Genomic DNA, 21,474 nt, shown 5'->3' with positions numbered 1-21,474 from the left:
TCCAGTGGTTCCTGAGTTATGATCAGGAAAACAAACAAACAGACACACAGAGATCACAACTTTATAAATATAGATGTCATGAAAAGAAGAAATAAAATGTGTCAAAGTGTCCAGATTTTCATTTATCTTAATTTTTTTAGCTCGTAATTTTTGAAAATATGTCTAAAATAAAATACAAATCATTCATTATATATATTATGTATTTCATAATTTATAATTTTTAGTTTTTACATATGTATGTAAATGCCTACTACGTGAAGAAAAAACTAATTCAGTTTAAACTCTTGTGTAACCTTCATGTTTTCTCATAGTTGTACCAAGTTTTTCGTCAACGTTATAAAATCCATTACTATCAAAGACCGGGTACTTAATTTTCTTTTTTAAACATTCAATAAAATTGAATCAAACACCTGTGCATGAATGATAGGTCATTTTAAAAGAATAATTAAACGTTTATTTATTCTATATGCATATAGTTATAAAAATATATAAGAATATAAAGTAACATTGCACCATAAATACACACAGACTAACTATTAACTTTATTATGCTACAAAATAAGTGGTTATCAATAGACATAGAATCAATGCATTTGAAATTATTTTTTTAATTGTGAAACTTCCATTTGATAATTTTAATCTACCCTCGTTTTTTGCTTAGGCAAGGTACAACATTTGGCATGTTTTAGTCTGTATTACATACAAGTTTTGTCATTCATTAAACTTTTTATGATAAAAAAGTGTTTCAATGATCTCTATTTATACCCCCTAGATTCCGTGCATTACTAGAGTTTACTAAGCTCTGTAAAAGTTTGTTGATTAAGAATGAAAGGAAACCCTCCTGGGAATGCTGCTTGAATAACCTCCTCCAAACTTGAAACTGGGAGAAACGTCATCAGTTTTTCAATATTTTCGGGAATTTCATTCAAATCCTGTAGAAAAAATTTCATTAACATGGTGGTTATACCTTCCTAAAACATCAGCCTCCAGGCTTCACTGACTCAAATTTTTTTTTTTTCTCTATGCCACAAAGATGAATAAAAAGCCATTCAAAAATTTCCATATTCTGTTACATGTTTTTTGGGTTATTTCGCCATTGTAAGGCTGAAACCTTGGGCAAACTTTTTATACCTTGGTTTTTGTTAACAAATTTCACCTTTTTATTGTTCTTGGGGAGTATGATGGTGTTGATACCGACCCTGTGGGCTGCTAGGACTTTGTCTCTGATCCCTCCTACTGGCAGGACAAGTCCGCGCAGCGTTATTTCTCCAGTCATTGCTAGATCAGATCTTACCAGTCTTTCGGTCAACAGAGAGACAAGTGCAGTTACTATGGTCACACCTTAAGAAATATTATTTTACTAAAATCCATCTTAAAGGATTGTAAGCGTAATTTCAAGTAACCCACCAATTTCATTACAACGGTAGCCTTCAATCCTTAATCTGATAAAAAATGGGGAAGATAGCGTTGTTACTCGTTTTTCTGACTCAAAAAGCGTTTATTTCTGTGAATTTCTCAATTGTTTTGTAGAAGCAAGAAAATCGCAAGTCATTTTCTCAGAGAAAACACAAATGAAAATAAACAGTTCAAAGAAATAAAAACATTGATATATGATTCGTACATGATCAGATAAAGCTTTTAAGGGTTCCGTTAAAATTCGGACATTACCATCTTTGCATGGAGAGTCACATTTGAGCGGGGTCTTAATGACATGCTAGCAAGTTGAAACCTGGCTGAAATATATTGTACTGTGTCACTCGTGTCACCCTTGTTCCAACTTTCCTGTATCGTCCAAACCAATCATGCATACCTAGCTACTCAAGTATTTTATGAGTATTCAAAACCAATAGAGATTTCAACGGCGGCAGGATCTATCTATTTATCTATATATTAATATCTTTTAATCCGTGAGGTGGGGTGGAGAGGATGTGACACCAGTTCTCGTTAGATCACTGAATTTTAAGCAAACTTGTCCACAGCCAGTAACTGGATTGGTGTCCAGACTGGTGTTCACAGGTTCGATTCCCGTACTCCACACAAACCTGTGGTTTCAAAAACATCTGGAGCCGACATCTGGTTGGTTGGTTATGACCACCTGATGGATGTAGGAGGACAAAGGGGCGGCTGTAAACACCATTTATTCCGTGCGCAAATTAGGCCAGAATAATTTTGGTGGTTGATTAGTATTTCTTTAGAAAATTAGGCCAGGTGGTTGAGTAGTATTTCTTCAGAAAATAAAAAAAACTATAAGTATTTTTAAAACCTCTTGAAATCCGTTTTTACGTTTTTTTAAAATTCATGATTTGAACGAGATTCTTAACATGTCAGGAAATATTGACGTTAAAAAAAGGAAAATCGCATTTTGGCAATGTCAAAACTAGGGATTTTTTGATAATAATACTTCTAAAATTAGGTTTCCTAAAAAAATGCCGGAAATTATTTAAAAAGTCGTCTTGATATTGTCGTGTTTCGCGGGACACCCTGTATCTGGTTCAATAAAAAAATCCTACCTGCACTGGGTCCATCCTTCTCTACTGCTCCAGCAGGAAAATGAAGATGAATGTCCTGCTCAGCTAGCAGCTCAGCTCCAACCAAACCAAGCTTATCAGCGTTGCATCTTAGATACAATTTGTTTGGCGTTAGAAACTTTCCCTAGTGGTAAGTTATGAAACTTTCCTTGCTGGCAAGTTATGAAACTTTCCCTAGATGGTAAGTTATGAAACTTTCCCTAGTGGTATTATGAAACTTTCCTTGCTGGCAAGTTATGAAACTTTCCCTAGATGGTAAGTTATGAAACTTTCCCTAGTGGTAAGTTATGAAACTTCCCTAGTTCTAAGTTATGAAACTTTCCCTAGATGGTAAGTTATGAAACTTTCCCTAGATGGTAAGTTATGAAACTTTCCCTAGTGGTAAGTTATGAAACTTTCCTTACTGGCAAGTTATGAAACTTTCCCTAGATGGTAAGTTATGAAACTTTCCCTAGTAGTAAGTTATGAACTTTCCCTATTGGTAAGTTATGAAACTTTCCCTAGTGGTAAGCTATGAAACTTTCCCTAGTGGTAAGTTATGAAACTTTCCCTAGTGGTAAGTTATGAAACTTCCCTAGTGCTAAGTTATGAAACTTTCCCAAAAGGTAAGTTCCCCACAAGAATAATTCATATCTGTTAATATCGGCCAAAATTGATAAGATGAAATGATAAATCGGGTTAGTTTTGGTAGAAACCCTTTCTAGAATACAAGGAGGGAGACGTAATTTGGAAAAAAAGTTTTTTCACTTCTTTTATCTTTTAATCACGAGTCAATTTTTGTAATTTGTACATTTTAATTTTTAATTACTCCAAACTTTTTATTCTAAATTGCAAATTTTGAAGTTACCTAATCCAAGACATGGCTAGTGCAGCAGATTCCTGCATGACCCCGCCCAGCTGTCCGGTCAGCTTAACCTGACCTTCAGACCTTGAGGTCGACATCCTGCTAGCCTCAACAACCATCGTTTCCCCGCCCACATTTGTCCAGGCCAGCCCTACAGCAACCCCAGCCACTCCCAGGCGCCCGGCCAGCTCAGATTCGAATCTAGGCTGTCCAAGAACTTCCTCAATTAGCTTTAAATCTATAATATACAGATTAAATCTGACCAGTCGTTTTTTTTCTAGTGTACATATGAAGCAGGAAAGTTTTATTTATCTGTTTCTAGCGTAAAAGGAAAGTTTGGACTATCTGTTCCTAGCTTTAATGGAAAGTTTATTTTGTGTGTTCCTAGTGTTGCATATATGGAAAGTTTGATATATCTGTTCCTAGTGTAAATTGAAAGTTAGATTGATCTCTTCGTAGTGTAAAATGAGAGTTTGATTTATCTGTTCCCAGCGTTAATAGAAAGTTTTATTTGCCTGTTTCTAGTGTAAATGGAACGTTTGATTTATCTGTTTCTAGCAAAATGGAAAGTTTGATTCATATGTTTCAATTATGTAAATAGAAAGTTTGTTCTATCTGTCCCTAGTGTAAATGTAAAGTTTGATTTATATGTTTCAATTATGTAGATAGAAAGTTTGATTTATCTGTTCCTAGTGTAAATGGAAAGTTTGATTGCTCCGCTGCTATCTCTGCGTCCCTCTTCATGGTTTCACTGATCTTCATGTTTGTGATTGGTGTTCCATAAACATTGGTTTCTGAATTCTGAATAGATTTTTCGTGTTCAGTTAATGTAGAAAAAACTTAAATCATAAGTACATTTTCTAATCTCATCATTTTGATTATTCTTTAGTTCTAATTAAATACCTGGATTGCTAGATTATCCTCTAGTTCTAATTAAATACTTGGATTGCTAGATATTCCTCTAGTACTAATTAAATACCTGGAGTGTTAGATTATCCTCCAGTTCAGCTTGTTTGACCGCTAAGGCTCTACAAATTGTTCCCAGCTCTCTCTCCAGGTTTCTTACTCCTGCTTCTCTGGTATACCTTGAGATATTTATAAAAGTCAACCTTCTGCGTTTACTCCTGCTCCTCTGGTAAACCTTGAGTTATTATAAAAGTCAACCTTCTGCTTTTACTCCTGCTTCTCTGGAAAACCTTGAGATATTATAAAAGTCAACCTTCTGCTTTTACTCCTGCTTCTCTGGTAAACCTTGAGTTATTATAAAAGTCAACCTTCTGCTTTTACTCCTGCTCCTCTGGTAAACCTTGAGTTATTATAAAAGTCAACCTTCTGCTTTTACTCCTGCTTCTCTGGTAAACCTTGAGTTATTATAAAGTCAACCTTCTGCTTTTACTCCTGCTTCTTTGGTTAGCACTTGAATTATTATAATAGCAAACCTTCTGCTTTTACCCCTACTTCTCTGGTAAACCTTGAGTTATTATAGAAATCAACCTTCTGCTTTATCTTGGGTAATTTTGAAAGCACTTTAACTTATAAAGTTTTGATATCCAAGGACACACACACGTATTTAATCTAGGGGCCGGGGTTTCTTTCACGCACTGTTGATTAGGCTTGATATCCAATTACAAAAAGAATATAATTAATGACGCCAGTATAGAGTAGTCTTTTACAGGGATACCCTCAAAGATGAGACTGAATCACTGTAAAGACGACCCAAAAATATGACGATTTGAAGCTTGATTTTTGGTTTCTGCATTCAATTGAGTATTTTGATGGTTTACTAAATGATTAACCACAGAAATAAGCCAGTTTTGACGTACAGAGAACCTTGAATCCAAGAAAATGGACTAAACAAATTTCGTACAAACGTCTCTGAAGTTTTATCCTTTGTGGGTAACCCTGTACTTATATATGGATATTTTAAGCAATTTTTGAGTATAATTAAATTTTAGAGCTATACTTGGCCGGGTGTTTACTGTTTAACCATCATTATTTTATAACTTTAGTTCTTGTCGGGGGTTGTTTACAAGTTTTACGAAAATATTACTTTAGAAGATGCTCAAAAATATATGGCATTGTTTTTACCTGGAGATAATAACCTTGAGAACTGATTCTGGAAGAACAATACTTGATTCCTTCAAACAATGAATAAAAATACAACAAAGGCAAATGTAAAATGTAACAAAAGTTAAAATGAAAATTTCTCTAGAAAAGTCACAAATATCACAAAAAATTGTGGTTTGATAATTTAAAAACTTCAAAATTTTTAAAAATGACATTTAAAACTTAATATGATTCAGCTTTTAAATCCCTCACCTGAATACCGTGCTCTGCAAGCTGGCGTGGGAAAAGGTGGCGCGAAGCAATAGGAATCTTGTCCTCCAAGCTGTATCCTACATTTTACACTATGTAATAAACTTGACATGAAAGTCTATATGAATCACGCGGATTTAACGGTTCTGTCAATATTCCAGAAAGCTGTGACTTTCAATCACAATTTTATTCATTAAACATACTTTTTTAGCCTTTTTCCTCAGATACTTTTTTATCGGCATATACATTTCGTATGAAAAAATAAAGCAAAGATTAATCCGTAAGTTAAAAGATTGTGAATTATAGACCAAAACACGTATAATTATGAATAGAAGAAACCGAATGCTGTTGACTCTGGTTAGTCTGGGGTGGAATGCATGGTAATGAACGGTAATGTTATACTGACAATGGAGAGGTTAAGATTTCCATGGTAGATATCCGGATAAAGCTAGATAAATATATACTTTAAAGTGAGGGTTATCGTAATTTTAAGTGACCCTTCATCCAAAGATAGCAATGCCCGATTCACAACGGTACTCCTAACAGGAGTTAAACCTCAATCTAAAAGTTTGTGCCGTAGAAACTCAGTTCAGTCACTGAAGCTAAGCACTATCCTCTATAAAAGTTTTGCTCTCATATGGATACCTGGTTGCTTGAAACAAAACTTAATATGCATACTTAGCCTGGATATCTGGATACCCACTTTCCTACAGGACTGAAAGGTGTTTAGTGAAAACTTAAATTTCTCTGTCAAATATCAGGCTTTTTCAGCCTGAATACACAATAACCTTGGACGCATATTATATTCGTATTTAGCATTGATAGATAACTACTGGGAACTGATATAATCTCAACCCTAGCCTGGATATATAATAACCTGGTACGGAGATAAACTCCACCCAAGCCTGGATAGTTAATAGACTGGGACATATATATTCATCATCCTAGCCTGGATATATAATAACCTGGAACGGATATAATCTTCACCCTAGCCTGGATATATCATAACCTGCGACGGATATAATCTCCACCATAGCCTGGATATATAATAACCTGGGACGGATATAATCTCCACCCTAGCCTGGATATATAATAACCTTGGACGGATATAATCTCCACCCGAGCCTAGATATATAATAACCTGGGACGGATATAATCTTCACCCTAGCCTGGATAAATAATAACCTGGGACGGATATAATCTCCACCCTAGCCTGGATATATAATTACCTACGACGGATATAATCTCCACCCTAGCCTGGATATATAATAACCTGGAACGGATATAATCTCCACCCTAACCTGGATATATAATAGCCTGGGACGGATATAATCTCCACCCTAGCCTGGATAGTTAATAGACTGGGACATATATATTCTTCATCCTAGCCTGGATATATAATAACCTTGGACGGATATAATCTCCACCCTAGCCTGGATATATAATAACCTGGGACGGATATAATCTCCACCCTAGCCTGGATATATAATAACCTGGGACGGAGATAAACTCCACTCTAGCCTGGATAGTTAATAGACCTGGGACGGATATAATCTCCACCCTAGCCTGGATATATAATAACCTGGGACGGATATAATCTCCACCCTAGCCTGGATATATTTAATTACCTACGACGGATAAAATCTCCACCCGAGCCTGGATATATAATAACCTTGGACGGATATAATCTCCACCCTAGCCTGGATATATAATAACCTGGGACGGATATAATCTCCACCCTAGCCTGTATATATAATAACCTGGGACGGATATAATATCCACCCTAACCTGGATATATAATTACCTGGGACGGATATAATCTCCATCCTGTCTAGAAGTGGTCTGGATATTTCAGAAAGAGAATTGGCTGTTGCAATAAACAAAACCTTAATAAGTTTGTTATGTAATATATGTATCTAAAGTCAAAATATGTGAATATCTTTGTAACTAAGAAGGAGGAATATTTAGCTTAATTTAAGGATTTCTAATTTGATTCAGGTACCTGACTTAGATCAAAGGGTAGGTTTAAATAATGATCAACAAAACTTGAGTTCTGCTCGGGATCTAAAACCTAAAATATTTTTGACACTTTTTATCAATATAATAAAGCTCTTCGCTCATATATATAATTTTATATGTCAGCTGAAACTTTTTGAGAAAATACAATTGGCTAAAATAATTCGATTTTTTTTTCAAAATTCGATTTTTTGTTTAAAATTCGATTTTTAAAATTCAAATTTCAAAATTTGATTTTCATAAAAGGAATGAAGTCAATGAAGGAAGCATTTTCTTCAGGCTGTCCCAATAAATATGGGGAAAAAATTTCGACTTTATATTGTCATGAAAACATAAACAGTGAACACATATATGCATATTCCTCGAAACCCGGTGAATTAAAATTTTAGAGTCTATTTTGATTGATATATTAATTACATTGTCCAAATTTCAAATTGCTAAATTTTAATTTTAATTCTTTAAAATACAGAGTGTCCAACTAAACATGAAGATTGGTGAATAGTTCTGAATGTCTTCTTCCATATACTTTGTCAGATTTTAAAGACTCTTTGTAGTTTATTTTGATAAAAAATCTTTTACTCAAATATATCTTACTTTGAAATCAATTTTACGTACTATAATAAGACTGCCATATAATATTTTTTATATTCTCCTTGGTATCAAACAGCTCAACAAATTATGAAGAAAAAGAAATTTTTCGAGGGACACCCTGTATATCCAACATTTCAAGATTCAAATACGGTAGACCACATTTGAAAGCTTCAGAGTCTTAAATCTATTTTTATGTTGGCTATAGCTAATAAACTGAAGAAAAAAAACAATTTAATACTTTTCCCCATGAGTGATGAGCACCCTGTCACCAGTGCCCTACGTACCTCTAGAAGTGCTGCTGAAGGATCCCCATGAATACCAACAGTAAGCTTGTCAATCTCATCCAGAAGAAGTACAGGGTTGCTAGTTCCTGCCTGTTTTATCCCCTGCAAAATAAATTTTCAAACATTTTCATAATTTCAAAGACTCGGGAAAAGTATTGCTAGAAAGAGGGGTGTGCCCTTTAAGCCAAGTCTATACAAATATCGTAAGTTTAGACATATATGACCTGAGCTGGGAACTTTTGAATGGTGGATATCGGGATTAATGCTTGATTCACTCACTTTTTCTTATTATCAAGATTAAGTAATGCTTGTTCTCCTCTTGTTATTAATCTCCAGATTAATTAGCCGATCGGGATTAAGGATATCCCATTCTAAAGTTTTCAGCTCAGATCGATCTCGATCCACAGATCTAATAATCTCGATCCGCAGATCTAATAATCTCGATCCACAGTTCTAATAATCTCGATCCACATATCTAATAATCTCTATCCACAGATCTAATAATCTCTATCCACAGATCTAATAATCTCTATCCATAGATCTTGATATCTACTGTGGGTACTTTTAATTTGAGAATCAATGCTTAATCTCTTCATTTCAGTTATTCCTCTCCTAATCAAAGCTTGGATATCAAATAAAGATTAAATTAATCTCCGGACTAACTAAAAATCGAGATCAAGCGTCGATTTTGATATCCACAAAACAAAAGTTCCCAGCTCTTGTCCGATTTTATCTTTTAACGAAGGGGAAGATAAAATTTTGGTTGTTTAATGCAAGTACCCTTTCCCAAGAAAAGAAGGAAAAAGCAGTGAAAATATTTTTGCTGTCTGATATAGTTTCAACTCAGAGTGAACTCAATTTTATTTATTGCTGTGGTTTTTATTTATTTTGGCGACTACCGTTTGGTTTAAACCTGTAAAATTCTGCCTGGCATGGATCCAATATAAGTTCTCCTGTGTCCTCGGATATCAGATTGATCAGAAACCCCACCTGCAGTAAAATATCAGATCAGAAACCCCACCTAGAGTAAACTATTAGATCAGAAACCCCACCTAGAGTAAAATATTAGATCAGAAACCCCACCTAGAGTAAACTATTAGATCAGAAACCCCACCTAGAGTAAAATATTAGATCAGAAACCCCAGCTAGTGTAAAATATTAGATCAGAAACCCCACCTAGAGTAAACTTTTCGATCAGACACCACACCTAGACACAAGATCAAAAACCCAGCCTGGATTAAAATTTTAGATAAGAATCCCAACCTGGAGTAAAATGCTATACCATAAATCAAACCTGAATTAAAATACACTATTCGAAACCCAACCTGCAGAAATAGATAAGATCAGACACCCAACCTAGACTAAAATATTAGATCAGAGACCCAGCCTTGAGTAAACAGTATGCCCGCTCTTCCAAATACCCAAACTGGAGTACATTGTTTTATCAGAAACAACCCAATCTGGAGTAGTATGTGAGACCAGAAACCTACCTAGAGTAAAATATTAGATCAGAGAATAGAGACCCAACCTGGAGTAGTAAATTAGACCATAAATCCAAACTGGAGAATAATACTATATCAGAGACCCTATCCTGGAGTGAAATTTTAGACCAAAGACCCAAAAACAATAACACCCACTGGTACGTTTTTTAAACCGGGGTTTTCCCAACCCTGGAAAATCAAATTCCTTTAGTAGATTTGGTATTAATAGATAAATTAACATTTTATCAATGAAGAAAAGTTTTCANAATCCCAGGAGATAATATTTAATACCTAAGGAAATTCTCTGAAATTCTCTGCCGAGGGTTTTAGCGATAGATTTCCCAATACTTGTCTTCCCAACTCCGGGTGGGCCGGCGAAACAGAGGATTGGTCCCCGTAAAGCAGGGTTAAGCTTCCTAGAAATGTAAATATTTAATATTATTACTATTACTATTATAGATTTATTTTGTACACAAAGGTAAAATGGTACAATATTATGATAAAACAAAAAACAAAAATAAAGTATAGATATATAAATATAGTTTCTAGTCTGTACATGAATGGTTAATCATGATTTAGATCTCAATATCAACAAAATTGTTAAGAACAAAATTATCATATTTAAATTTGAATAATTCATGAAGAATTCCACCCGACACCAAGTAAGTTCAAGATCGTCATTAGAGGTTAAAGAAATATATTATATAAAAATAAACTTTGATAAATAAACAGTTTAAAATTTTTGAAAACTGTATGGTGCTTCAATCACATGATGATAGAGGGGGGAAAGATGGATTCTGAATAAAAAATTTTTATTCGACAATATCAGTATTTTTTCTACTTTATGTAGAACTTCTTTAATCACCTGACTGCTAGATATTCTAGTATCCGTCTTTTCACAGAGTTTAGCGCATAGTGATCTTGATCAAGATCCGCTCGGGCCTTTCTTAAGTCAATGTTCTCCTAGCCAAATAGGTCATGATAATTTTCTTCTATATATTAACATTTAGATTTTTTTCGTTTTTGGAAATCCACCAACGAAATCTGGCAAATCTACTAAGATTTTGTTTAATTCAAAATGGCTTCCAGGAATTCCAGATAGTTAGCGGCAAAAAGCTAATATTCTCACCAGAAGAATTACGCCCTGAGACTGAATTTAGAGTAACATGGTTGGTTTCACGTCCACTTGAAATTGTATTCAATGTTTCAAGATTTGATTCTAGTTTAGCATATTTACATATCTGTATATATATATATCAGTTATTACATTTTACATAAGGCTATTCCTCTTTTTTTACTTCTCTAAAAGAATATTTAGTTAAAACCTGTGAATATATTCCCCAGGGTAATTGAACAATCAGCTCCAGGTAGTGTCTTAGCATAGGATATTCAGGCATCTGAGGAGATATTTTCTTTAACCTTCTCATCTCTCGTCCTGCTGTCCGCTGAATCTGGATATTTTGGTATTAATTATTATTTTATCTAGTTTTTTTTTTTCGATGACTTATAAGAAAATCTGGGAGCTGCCAATCATAGCAGTAGCCAAAGAACAGAATTTATTGTCCAAGAAACCCGTCTTAATTTTATAGCAAAGTCCTAGTTATTATTTTTTACCGATTAGTAAAAAGGGAAAGCACCCAAACACACTTTCATGTTTTTGTTAACTAACCAAGATACCCCCCCCCCTCATCCAGTAATTTTGTAACAAATCTTATATTTCACCTTCTCTGGTAGATTGAGTTCCTTTAGTTTGTTCTCCAGTTCTTGTAATTCATCATCACCATCATCCACTCCTAGTTATTGGAATATTATGGTATCATGAGCATTTGGATATAAGTGAAAAATATCTTCAAGTAAGTAATTATTTTTTTGAAACATAACAAAATATGATAAATTAAATGTTTCGGAGGAAAATATCTAAAAACCTCCAAAAAAAAGGAGGTAGTGGAAATATTTCCCCGGCCAAATTCTAAGAAAAGGAAAAGGAAAGTGGCATATTTAATGTTTACATTACATTTAATATAAACTGGTGATGGATTGTTAGTATTTATCAACGATGAACTAACAACTTTTAAAAATAAAAGTTAAAGATTTATTTTTAATGTTGATAACTGTATTCTCAAGACAATAATTTTTTTATAAAAATTATCATTTCAATTATTTATCATTATTCAGGTCCGCTAAACAGTTTTAAATTCCACATATGCATTTTGTTGTTTTTCAATAATCATATGTATCCGTTTATCATATTTACAAGCTGTTATCTATATATAAATTTAGCTTGTCTGGGTGTCCCCAGGGAAAGTTTATGAATGATCAACAAAATTTTAAAAATTTGTGTTAACATTTTTTTCATTTTTGAAAATTATGAAAATGCGCAAAAAAATATTACAAAATCCGCAAACTTTTATTTTTGTTTTATACTGTACAAAGATAAAGCCACAATTAAAAGTTGAAATAGAAGATGGGCGCGAAGCGCTTCTCCATAGAAGTAAATCTACGCTAATACGGAATTTAAATCAAGCTAAAACATCCCCACAGTTCTGACGAGTTATGAGACAAAAGGGGTGTCAGAGTTATGATCGGAAATACAAGTTACCAAGGTTCTAATGCAAGGAAAGTTAATTGCAGTAGCGTATACTCTGGGTACATATTGAAACCAGTTCTATCTGGGCGAAATTTGTAAACCCTGAATTGATGCATCAATGTTCGTTTAGTAGCCTAGGAGAATAAAAGCATTGAATTTTAAAATTTTTTGATAATTCACATAACAGTTTTCAATAACCAGAATATTTCATTGATTTTTTTTTGTGAAAGATGGATCCCATGTCAGGCTGTGACATCCGTCTTGTGTTTAAATTACCGCCCAGAAACAGTACACTGCAGTAAAAAATATCCGTTCACTTCTGAAATAACTTTCCCTGCATTATAACCTTGCAAATAACCATTGTTTATACTACTTTGTATGTATAGATTATAGATACCTGAATTCCAATCTACTGGCTCGGCCAGAATTTTGATCATACCACGCTTAAAAAGAGATATTAAGGAATTGAGACTTTCAGGCTTTGCTACAAATTTAAATTTTCTAAACCTTTTATCTTTGCAACCTGATGGTAAAAACCTCTAATATTTCAAACTCTGATTTTTTATCTAACAGATCTCATAGTTTAAATATCTAAGCCCCACGAAATTGGGTTGCAAAGATATGGGTATTATAAAATTAGAGTTAGTGGCAAAGACTCATTTTTTTAATAATTTTCTAAGCATGGTGCTTTGAAATATTTTTACCTTTCCTCCTTTCTTCTTTTCTATTCTTTGCTCTTGTTTGTTCTGCAGGAATAATATAAAATATTTATATATTGTTATGCTATTGAAGACTGCAAAAAAGTAAAATATAAAAAAAGGTTGAGAAACTTTAACATCATGATGTTAATATTCGCCTAAAAATATAAAACCGTTGTTAATCGTGTTGTAAAATGTAAAAATAAGATGATGAAATGAAGATTGTAAAAATGTAAACATGATGATATAAAAGATTGTAAAAATGTAAACATGATGTTAAGGAGATTATAAAAATGTAAAGATGATGTAATGAAAATTGTAAAATGTAAACATGATGATAAAAAAGATTTTAAAAATGTAAAGATCATGTAATGAAGATTGTAAAAATTTAAAGATAATGTAATGAAGATTGTAAAAATGTAAACATGTTTTTATCATATTTATATTTATTCCTTGATGTTCTTTAACCCTTCTATTTGTCGGTGAAGAAGCGGGAACGTATTCTCCAGCCTCTCCTCAACACAGACGGAGTTCAGGACGCTCAGCTTCTCCGGGTAGGAACTTTTAACTACAGGAATAAAAGTCAAGAATATGGGGAGACAACTTTTCTCTTAACGAGATAAATTTGTTTTGCAGAATAAAATGATGGTACCTTTAATTTTTAGTCTTTAATGCAGTAAGACCTGTTTTTTTAAGTCAGTATATTTTAATGTTTTTAGTTTACAAATCAAAGGTAATGTTTACTCGTATTTTTAAAAAAAATTGTTATTTTCCAAATTAAATAATTAAAAAGCAACAATAAAAAGAAGCTGAATTAAATAGATTTTAATATTTTAAAGCTAAGAGTAAATACCGGAACAACAATATCGAATTTTGCAGGGTTTTCTATAGAAAATTCCTTTAGAAAAGTAACTCAATTCTTATGTAATTAGAATAAGTGCAATGGAAAGAAAAGAATATTTAAAACTAACCAATAGAAGCCAGGATATCTGGGAGTTGATGAACAGGCAGGGTCTCTACAAGAATTCTTAACCTAAAACAAGCACTTTATTCTTCTCAGTATAGTGTTGAGCAATGGGCATCTCATTATATACGTTTTTAATAGGTTTTTGGGTCTTGAAAGGTATCAAAAGATCGAGTAATTTAGCATATTTCCAAGTTCTATGCTCAAGTACTGGTTATTATTACACTTTTATGCAAAATAATTACTTTTACAAAAAAAACGTTAATGTTTTAACAACGATTTATTTGCTTCTTTTAGGCATAATATCTTCTTTTTTCAAAATTTGTGAAACCAAAGTTTGAGTAAAATATTTTTAAACATATGAAACTTAAAAAATATTTGTGTCGAACTGCGTAGATACAAAAAAACCTTGAATTCTTAAACACTTTATTCTGATACAATAATTATGACATGAAACGCTATGCTTTGTCTATTAGGGTTAACATTTCTTTTTTTATATTTTGCCAGCAAGTCTATAAAAAGAATCTTGATTTTTCTTAATTTTTCTTGAAAGTAGCTTTGATCTTAAAAATTAATTATGAGTATGACATAGTTGCCTGCTCTCTCTCAAGCAGAACGGACCTACTATGTAGTCCCAGAATTACAGCTGGGGAAGCGCTGAGTTTAGTTACGTATCTTGTATCCTACAGGGGAAGCTGGAAGCATAGAATAAAAGATAACTTCATCTTCAGCTTAGTGCACTGAAAGAGGAGTTTAAACCCTCGTGGGAATACAAGCCATGCACAACGATACCGGTTTTTTACTCGACCAGATGTGAGGACTGAACTGCCATGGATACCTCTCAAGAGAGCTTTCAGTGATCACAACTCCCCATTTTGCATATGGGGTGCAGTTATGGGTAAATTCCTTAATTCCCCTAACTGGGAAACAGTATAAAATGAAGGAACACAAGGAGAAATCCCCTATACCCTTCTTCCTACAAACCTCCTTATCTCTCTCCTACCTGCTCCACAACTCGAGAACTATTTGGAAAGGCCTTAAAGTGTAAAAACAAGAAACAAGAAGCAAGAAGAAAAAATAAATTGAACAGAAAAAGTGGAAGGGAAATCTCTTAACAGTAGAGATGGGTGCTTAAAGCAAGATAAACAAGAAAGAAGAAGAAAACTTTGAACAGGAAAAATTAGAAGGGGATTTGAGCTTTACACTATCTATTTTTTTCAGCGATAGTGAATAAAGACAAATACACAGGATGGCAGACGTCCCATCCCCCCCTCTATGTCCTAATAGAGATAAAAAACTGTAAAATGTGTAAAACGCCTCCTCACCCCTCTCCCCCCAATCAAGAAAATTTATTGAAAGTGTGTTAGCTAGGAATGCAGGAGCTGAAACAGTAACATGACTTAAGCAAAATTTAAAAATAAACAAGGGGGGGGAGTAACCTTGCCACTCTCAGAATATAGATACAGGACTCTAAAAAATAGTTCTGCCTCTGCAATTTGGCTAGCTGCAGAAAACATCCAAAAAATTCATTAATTTTTATTTTCAAAATTAGCCAAAGTATGATTGAAGGATGGACAAGAAATGGACGATCAAGAAGAAAGAATGAAAACCAGAAATATAGAAGTCTTAAAATGTTTCCATCTGATATCATATTGAAATTTAAAAATATTGTAAAATTTAATTAAATTAAATCATTATAGTTAAAAATTATGAGTATGACATATTTTTTAATCTTCGGAGAGACTACTCGGGAAGGTTCTTAGAAGGATTCTATATATGGGATAATTATTCTTGTAAGGGGGGCCGGGAGATTTTACAGATAAAAAAGTATCTGCATGGTTACCTTGAAACTGTTGGTAAGCTAGTGTCCATTAACTCTAGTAGTTGAAAAGAAAGCTCTTTAAATTTGTTTAATCTAAAGTAGACTTTTATAAATAAATCATATCTCAATTAACATCTTTACATCATAATTTAGTTGTTGTTTAAAGTACCACTTGAATTTGCTGCGATAAAATTCTCAATTTATTATTTTTGTTAAATTTATAAATGAAGGAACTGAATTTTTGTAACAAACTCTGATGTTCTAATCCCTATATCTTTGCATTTCAATGTCGTAGGCCTTAGATATTTCAAACTAGATCAAATGATCTTAGTTTGAAATATCAAAGGTTCACACCGTTAGGTTGCAAAGATATGGGGATCTGGAAATTTGAGTTTGTGGCATAAACTCAGTTTCTTTACTTGTTAGTTAATTATGAAGAAAATTCAGTTATGACTGGAAAACATGTGGAACTATTCTCAAAGTATTTAATATTAGTTTAATAGAACTGTTTAAGAGAAGATTATGAGGATTAAATTCATATTTTCATATTGCAACAATCTTAAGTAATTTCCCAGATTCCTACGGACAGCATTTCATTCATGAAAATGAAACTGAAAGTTTGAACATTTCTTTACTGTTGTAGTGAAATTTTACTATATTCTTTTATGAACTTTATTACAACTCTCTTTATTTTGATAAAATTCAATTCCAAATAAAATCTTTTCAGTTTTGGGTGTGCAAGATATATCTTATCATTCTTAAGCACTTTTTAATCTTATGAAGTAGATGTAAAAGTATGCCAATTTTAATTAAATTGTTTTTTTTTGTGTAACAGTTTCATCGAAGGTAAATTGAAAAATTAGCGAATGTAACTTTGTAAAATACTTGTGACATTTGCCTTCGCTGTTGGTTTGCTTTTTACAATCCAAGCAAAAAACGGCTGAACCAAATAGGTCAAAAATTTTGTGTGAAAGATGAAAAATGTTCCATCAAAAAAAAAGTTTACTATTATATTTATTCAACAACAGAATCAGAAAAGTTTTCGTACATTTTTTATATATAGAAAACTGAAGATCACAACTATAATGTCACTGTATGGAATTTACCTCTCCTGTATGAAGGATGAGTTGGATAGGTTGGGTTCAGTAAAATCATTTCTCAAGGTTACAGATCCAACTAGATACGGAGTATCTTGGATTATCCTAAACATTGGAAAATATATTGAAAACGATGAAACGACAAGAAGTTTCCGTTAAAGAAGGGCATTTGGTAATAATTATTTGCAACTCCAGTTTACATGGGAATTTAATGACGAGTTTTAAATCGTCTTCGATCCATGCGGCATTTTTCTATGAACACAATTATTGCAGTATTCCAGCTCAAAGATCTAATATCGAAAATGCCTGGTCTTGAGATTTTCAAAATGAGGTTATTATTTTTGTTTTTTCAAAATTGACGGAGATATAGCAAAATTTGTACTTATAATTCAAAATTGTCTTTATCTTATATCGTCGTCAACTTTTAAGATACAAGAAAATTAGACCACTTTGCGAAAAGCTAGTCAGACGTGCAGCCTCGTTATATTTTTACTTTCTTTGCCATGCATGTAATATCAGAAATTAAAGACGACTAAAGTTAAGTAAAATTTTCAATTTCCCTTAAAAGTTGTACAAAATTTTGTGGTTTTTGAGATGAAAATGTGCGAATTTTTTTCACAAAAACTTTGCAAAAAATTTTACATTATTTTCCCAAGAGAAAAATATACAGCGATCTTCGTTTCCCTGGGAAACTGATGAGCTTTCAAAAATGTTTTTTTTTTTATCTAAAAACTTTATTGACAATTCAAACTTTGCTATTTTGAATTTTTCATACATGTCAAATCAAAAAAATTCATCGTCAAAAACGACGCATTTTTTTAAATTTAAGTACCGCGTTGTATTGGGTGAATTTGTACAGTACCTGTCAACCCATATCCTGGACAGTCCTGTCACCAGAAGGCTGTAAGCAGGTCGGGGCCAATTCGTTCCAGTAACCTGGAAAATAAATCCTTAAATCTGTACGGTACATGTAACTGTAATGTGCTGCAAGGATACAGTACTGTACTTCGTTATAATGTACAGTACTTTAGTGTTCTGTTCTTTACTGTACTGTACTGTAATGTGCTGTGTAATCTACTGTAATGTAATGTACTGTAATGTACTGTAATGTACTGTACTGTACTGTACTGGGCCATAAGTTCTGGATTACTGTACTATATAATTATAGTAAATGACTTTTAACACTGTTGTATACGTACGCAGGGTGTTATGATTACCTGTACAACTTCAGCTGCTGTAGCTACCCTGTTCTCAAGTTGATTAGCCAGGTCAAGCTGCTGGTCTGTGCTGTTTATCAGCTCACCAGGATCAGAAGGTAGAATACCAATAACAGCACTAGTATAGTTATTCAACATTCATTTATATTGTTCTCTTTGTTGTTCTTAAAAGTTTAAAGTTTTCTATTATTGCAAAATATGATGTTCTGCCATATCATAAGATGTCATACAAAATATGAAGTATTGGCCTTTAAGATCGATTTGGATTTCTTCCGTTCAGACATGTGGTTCTGCCCGAGTTGAAATTTTTCTAATTTAAAAAAGCAAAGTTGTGGGGGGGGGGGACTTTATAGATTTTCGTATGACACAGCTGATTCTAACCTTGAAAGAGAACTCTTAGAAAGCAATCCTGATTTGATCAACGTCATGTTGGGTTGAGAAGTTACCAAAAACCTCATAGAAGCTCCTGGATTAGATGATTGTCATGATTTCTTAGATGATTAAAATATTAGTTAAAACTTTAAATAATTATGCAATGATTAAAGTTAAGAATGCAAGATTTTATAATGACATTGATTGTATTGGTGCCCAAAATTAAACAATTTAGTTTTCCCCCCGCACTTTCCCTAAAATTTCACTGTTATAGAACATTTTTTCTCTATGTTAGACGATTCCTCTTATCATTGTGTCCTGGATTGTATTATTTTAATATCCATTTATGAAAGTTGTAACTTTTTCCATCAAAGTTTTATGAGATGCCTTGTTTCCTAGCTATCAAAATTGAATATCCAATGTAAAGAGTGCATCGTCATATTTGTTGTAATAAAGTTAACTTATCTGTCTTAGGTCATTTCCATAAGAATAGGATTTTTTAAAATGAATATAGTAAGTTCAGTTCAATGATAATATACAGCAAGAAAACAAATAAATCTTTGTAGACAGCTGTGTCTGTTCTTAGGCTGATTTTTTATTTTTTTAAATAAACGTCAAAACAGCTGAACAAATCAGTCCCACTTTTTTTTATGACAACTCACATTATGACCTTATAATGAAAGGGTTATCTGCGGTCAAACTTTAAAAACTTTGAAGAAAAAAAATATCGAAATTTTTTAGCCTATAACACCCCATGCAGGCTACCTATGAGTGTCCACAAAAAATGTCAGCCCATTCGGTCCAGCTGTTTGGCCGGCCACAGGAAACATAAATATGAATCCTTTTTTATGTAAAATTTAAACGACGGGCGCGAAGCAGTTTACAAATCTAGTAATAATATATTTTTCTAAATGATTTAAATGTAGATAAAAGAATAAACCTGGAAGTAGGACTCCGTCTGGAACTAACAGAATTGGAAGATGAGATGGGATTTCTTTATTGACATGCATTCTTAGATTCCTTCGATTATCTAAATCAGATATAATAACATATATGTCACATACAGGGTTACCCACAAAGGACAAGACTTTAATAAAGACCAACAACTCTTTGATTCTGTTTATCAGAAGGATAAATTTAGTCTTCAGTCGTTTTATAGTTTTCTTTTATGGGTGTTCTTTAAGATTTGGAAAAAAAATCAAAATTTTGTGGCCCCGCAATATGGAAACATCAATCTACGAGAAAAAAATCTGCACAGTCCTTTCAACCCGGTATCAAATGGAAATAATACAAGGTTTATAATTGTTCGCAGAACATTGTGATTTACTACTGACGTCTCCCATGCTGTTATCTTCTAATTTACGATGTTTAATCATATCTCTGTTTATCTCATATTTACATTTTTCTCTTTAAATTTAACCTGATAAGTAATTTACGCCAATTTAACTTAAAGCTATGGAGTAGATAAAAAAATGAAGGAATTGCCATGAACTCTGATTTTTAAATCCATATATCTATTCAAAAGTTTAGACCTTAGAAATTTTAAACTATGAGCTCCTTTAGATCAAATAATCCCAGTATAAAATATAAAAGATTTACACCATATATACACCAAATATCTAGAAATAAGGATTAGAAAGTTTTTTTTGGCAGAGACTCAATTCCTTTCTTGCGTTAATTTTTATTTAAAATTTTGAACTTTCAAGTAGGAATTATAAGAGATAATCATTAAATATTTTTATTAGATCATTTGAAGGATTATAGATTTTTCGACCCAAAAATTATTTTTCAAGAAGGATTTTTCTCTCCGTAATCCTCCAGTCCCGCACCTTTCAAATATTCCGGATATTTCCTTTTTTCAAGGCCCAGCACTTACGTAAAAGTCGTCTTTTATAAAAATTAGATTTCTAAAAAACCAATAGTTGTATTTTGGCAAAGGAATTGAGTTTCTGCCACAAACTCAAATCTTCTGATTCCAATATCTTTGCAACCTGATGGTTCAAAACTTTGATATTTCAAACTCAGATTATTTTATCTATAAGTATTAATAATAATTAATAATTAATGAAAGGCATAATCTGCAAATTATTTTTTAAAAAATTTGTTTCTTTATTGAAGGGCACAATCTGGAAAATTAATAAAATTTAAAAAAAAAATTTCTTGCACAGGTGAACCCGTTCCAGCCCGGTCTGTTCATCACTTCATCAACGACTGAATGGTTTTATATCCTTATTGTTTAGGATTCAAATATTTTTACCTAAACTATTTTTATCTTATTTAAATAATAGAAAATTTAACAAACTGGCTCGTTCTTTATTTTAATTTCCATTTATGCTCGAGACCCAAGTAACCTAGGATGATCATTTTAGGAAAGTATTGAAAGTTTCTGAGTAGTTTCTTTGATTGAGCCAGTTGTTAGGCATGATAAGCCGGGAGGTGCTGACCATAGCACTAACGATCGGGATGTGCTTCTTCCAGCAAACTCTGTCCTTCCTATTAATTAGGAAATCAGAGTTTGTGGCAAAAACTCAATTCCTTTATCAAGAAAATGTGATTTTTTTCAAAATATTTGAAACATAATATATAGCATTAATATTTTGCTTTTGTTTAAAATTGGTTACTAAGCTAAAATTGGATATTAACTGGCAACCCATCACT

At 32.8% G+C, this 21,474-nt stretch overlaps 1 protein-coding gene and 1 long non-coding RNA gene across 2 annotated transcripts; one reads left to right on the top strand and one right to left on the bottom strand.

The window, feature by feature from the left end:
- Positions 1 to 431: 431 nt before the first annotated feature.
- LOC111704966 (lon protease homolog 2, peroxisomal) lies at positions 432 to 19,863 on the bottom strand. The gene is made up of 26 exons (XM_023477370.1): positions 19,757 to 19,863; positions 18,826 to 18,910; positions 18,445 to 18,562; positions 18,090 to 18,163; positions 17,237 to 17,332; positions 16,152 to 16,223; positions 14,316 to 14,377; positions 13,797 to 13,912; positions 13,351 to 13,392; positions 13,044 to 13,089; positions 11,782 to 11,852; positions 11,385 to 11,510; positions 10,925 to 11,022; positions 10,351 to 10,475; positions 9,492 to 9,568; positions 8,579 to 8,680; positions 7,690 to 7,758; positions 7,492 to 7,573; positions 5,691 to 5,767; positions 5,460 to 5,509; positions 4,351 to 4,456; positions 4,061 to 4,172; positions 3,375 to 3,609; positions 2,510 to 2,616; positions 1,156 to 1,340; positions 432 to 931 (listed from the first exon to the last, which is right to left on the bottom strand). The coding sequence occupies exons 1-26, from the start codon at positions 19,824 to 19,826 to the stop codon at positions 785 to 787; spliced, it is 2,550 nt and encodes an 849-aa protein (XP_023333138.1). The 5' UTR covers positions 19,827 to 19,863; the 3' UTR covers positions 432 to 784.
- LOC111704967 (uncharacterized) lies at positions 11,434 to 13,919 on the top strand. Its single transcript, XR_002765917.1, has 3 exons — positions 11,434 to 11,522; positions 11,794 to 11,912; positions 13,833 to 13,919. It is a non-coding gene; the product is annotated as an uncharacterized LOC111704967 (long non-coding RNA).
- Positions 19,864 to 21,474: the final 1,611 nt, after the last annotated feature.

This window comes from Eurytemora carolleeae, unplaced genomic scaffold, assembly GCF_000591075.1.
Source record: "Eurytemora carolleeae unplaced genomic scaffold, Eaff_2.0 scaffold646, whole genome shotgun sequence".
Classification (NCBI taxonomy): domain Eukaryota; kingdom Metazoa; phylum Arthropoda; class Copepoda; order Calanoida; family Temoridae; genus Eurytemora; species Eurytemora carolleeae.
The sequence above is the reverse complement of the archived record's forward strand: the minus strand, read 5'-3'. Positions and strand labels throughout refer to the sequence as shown.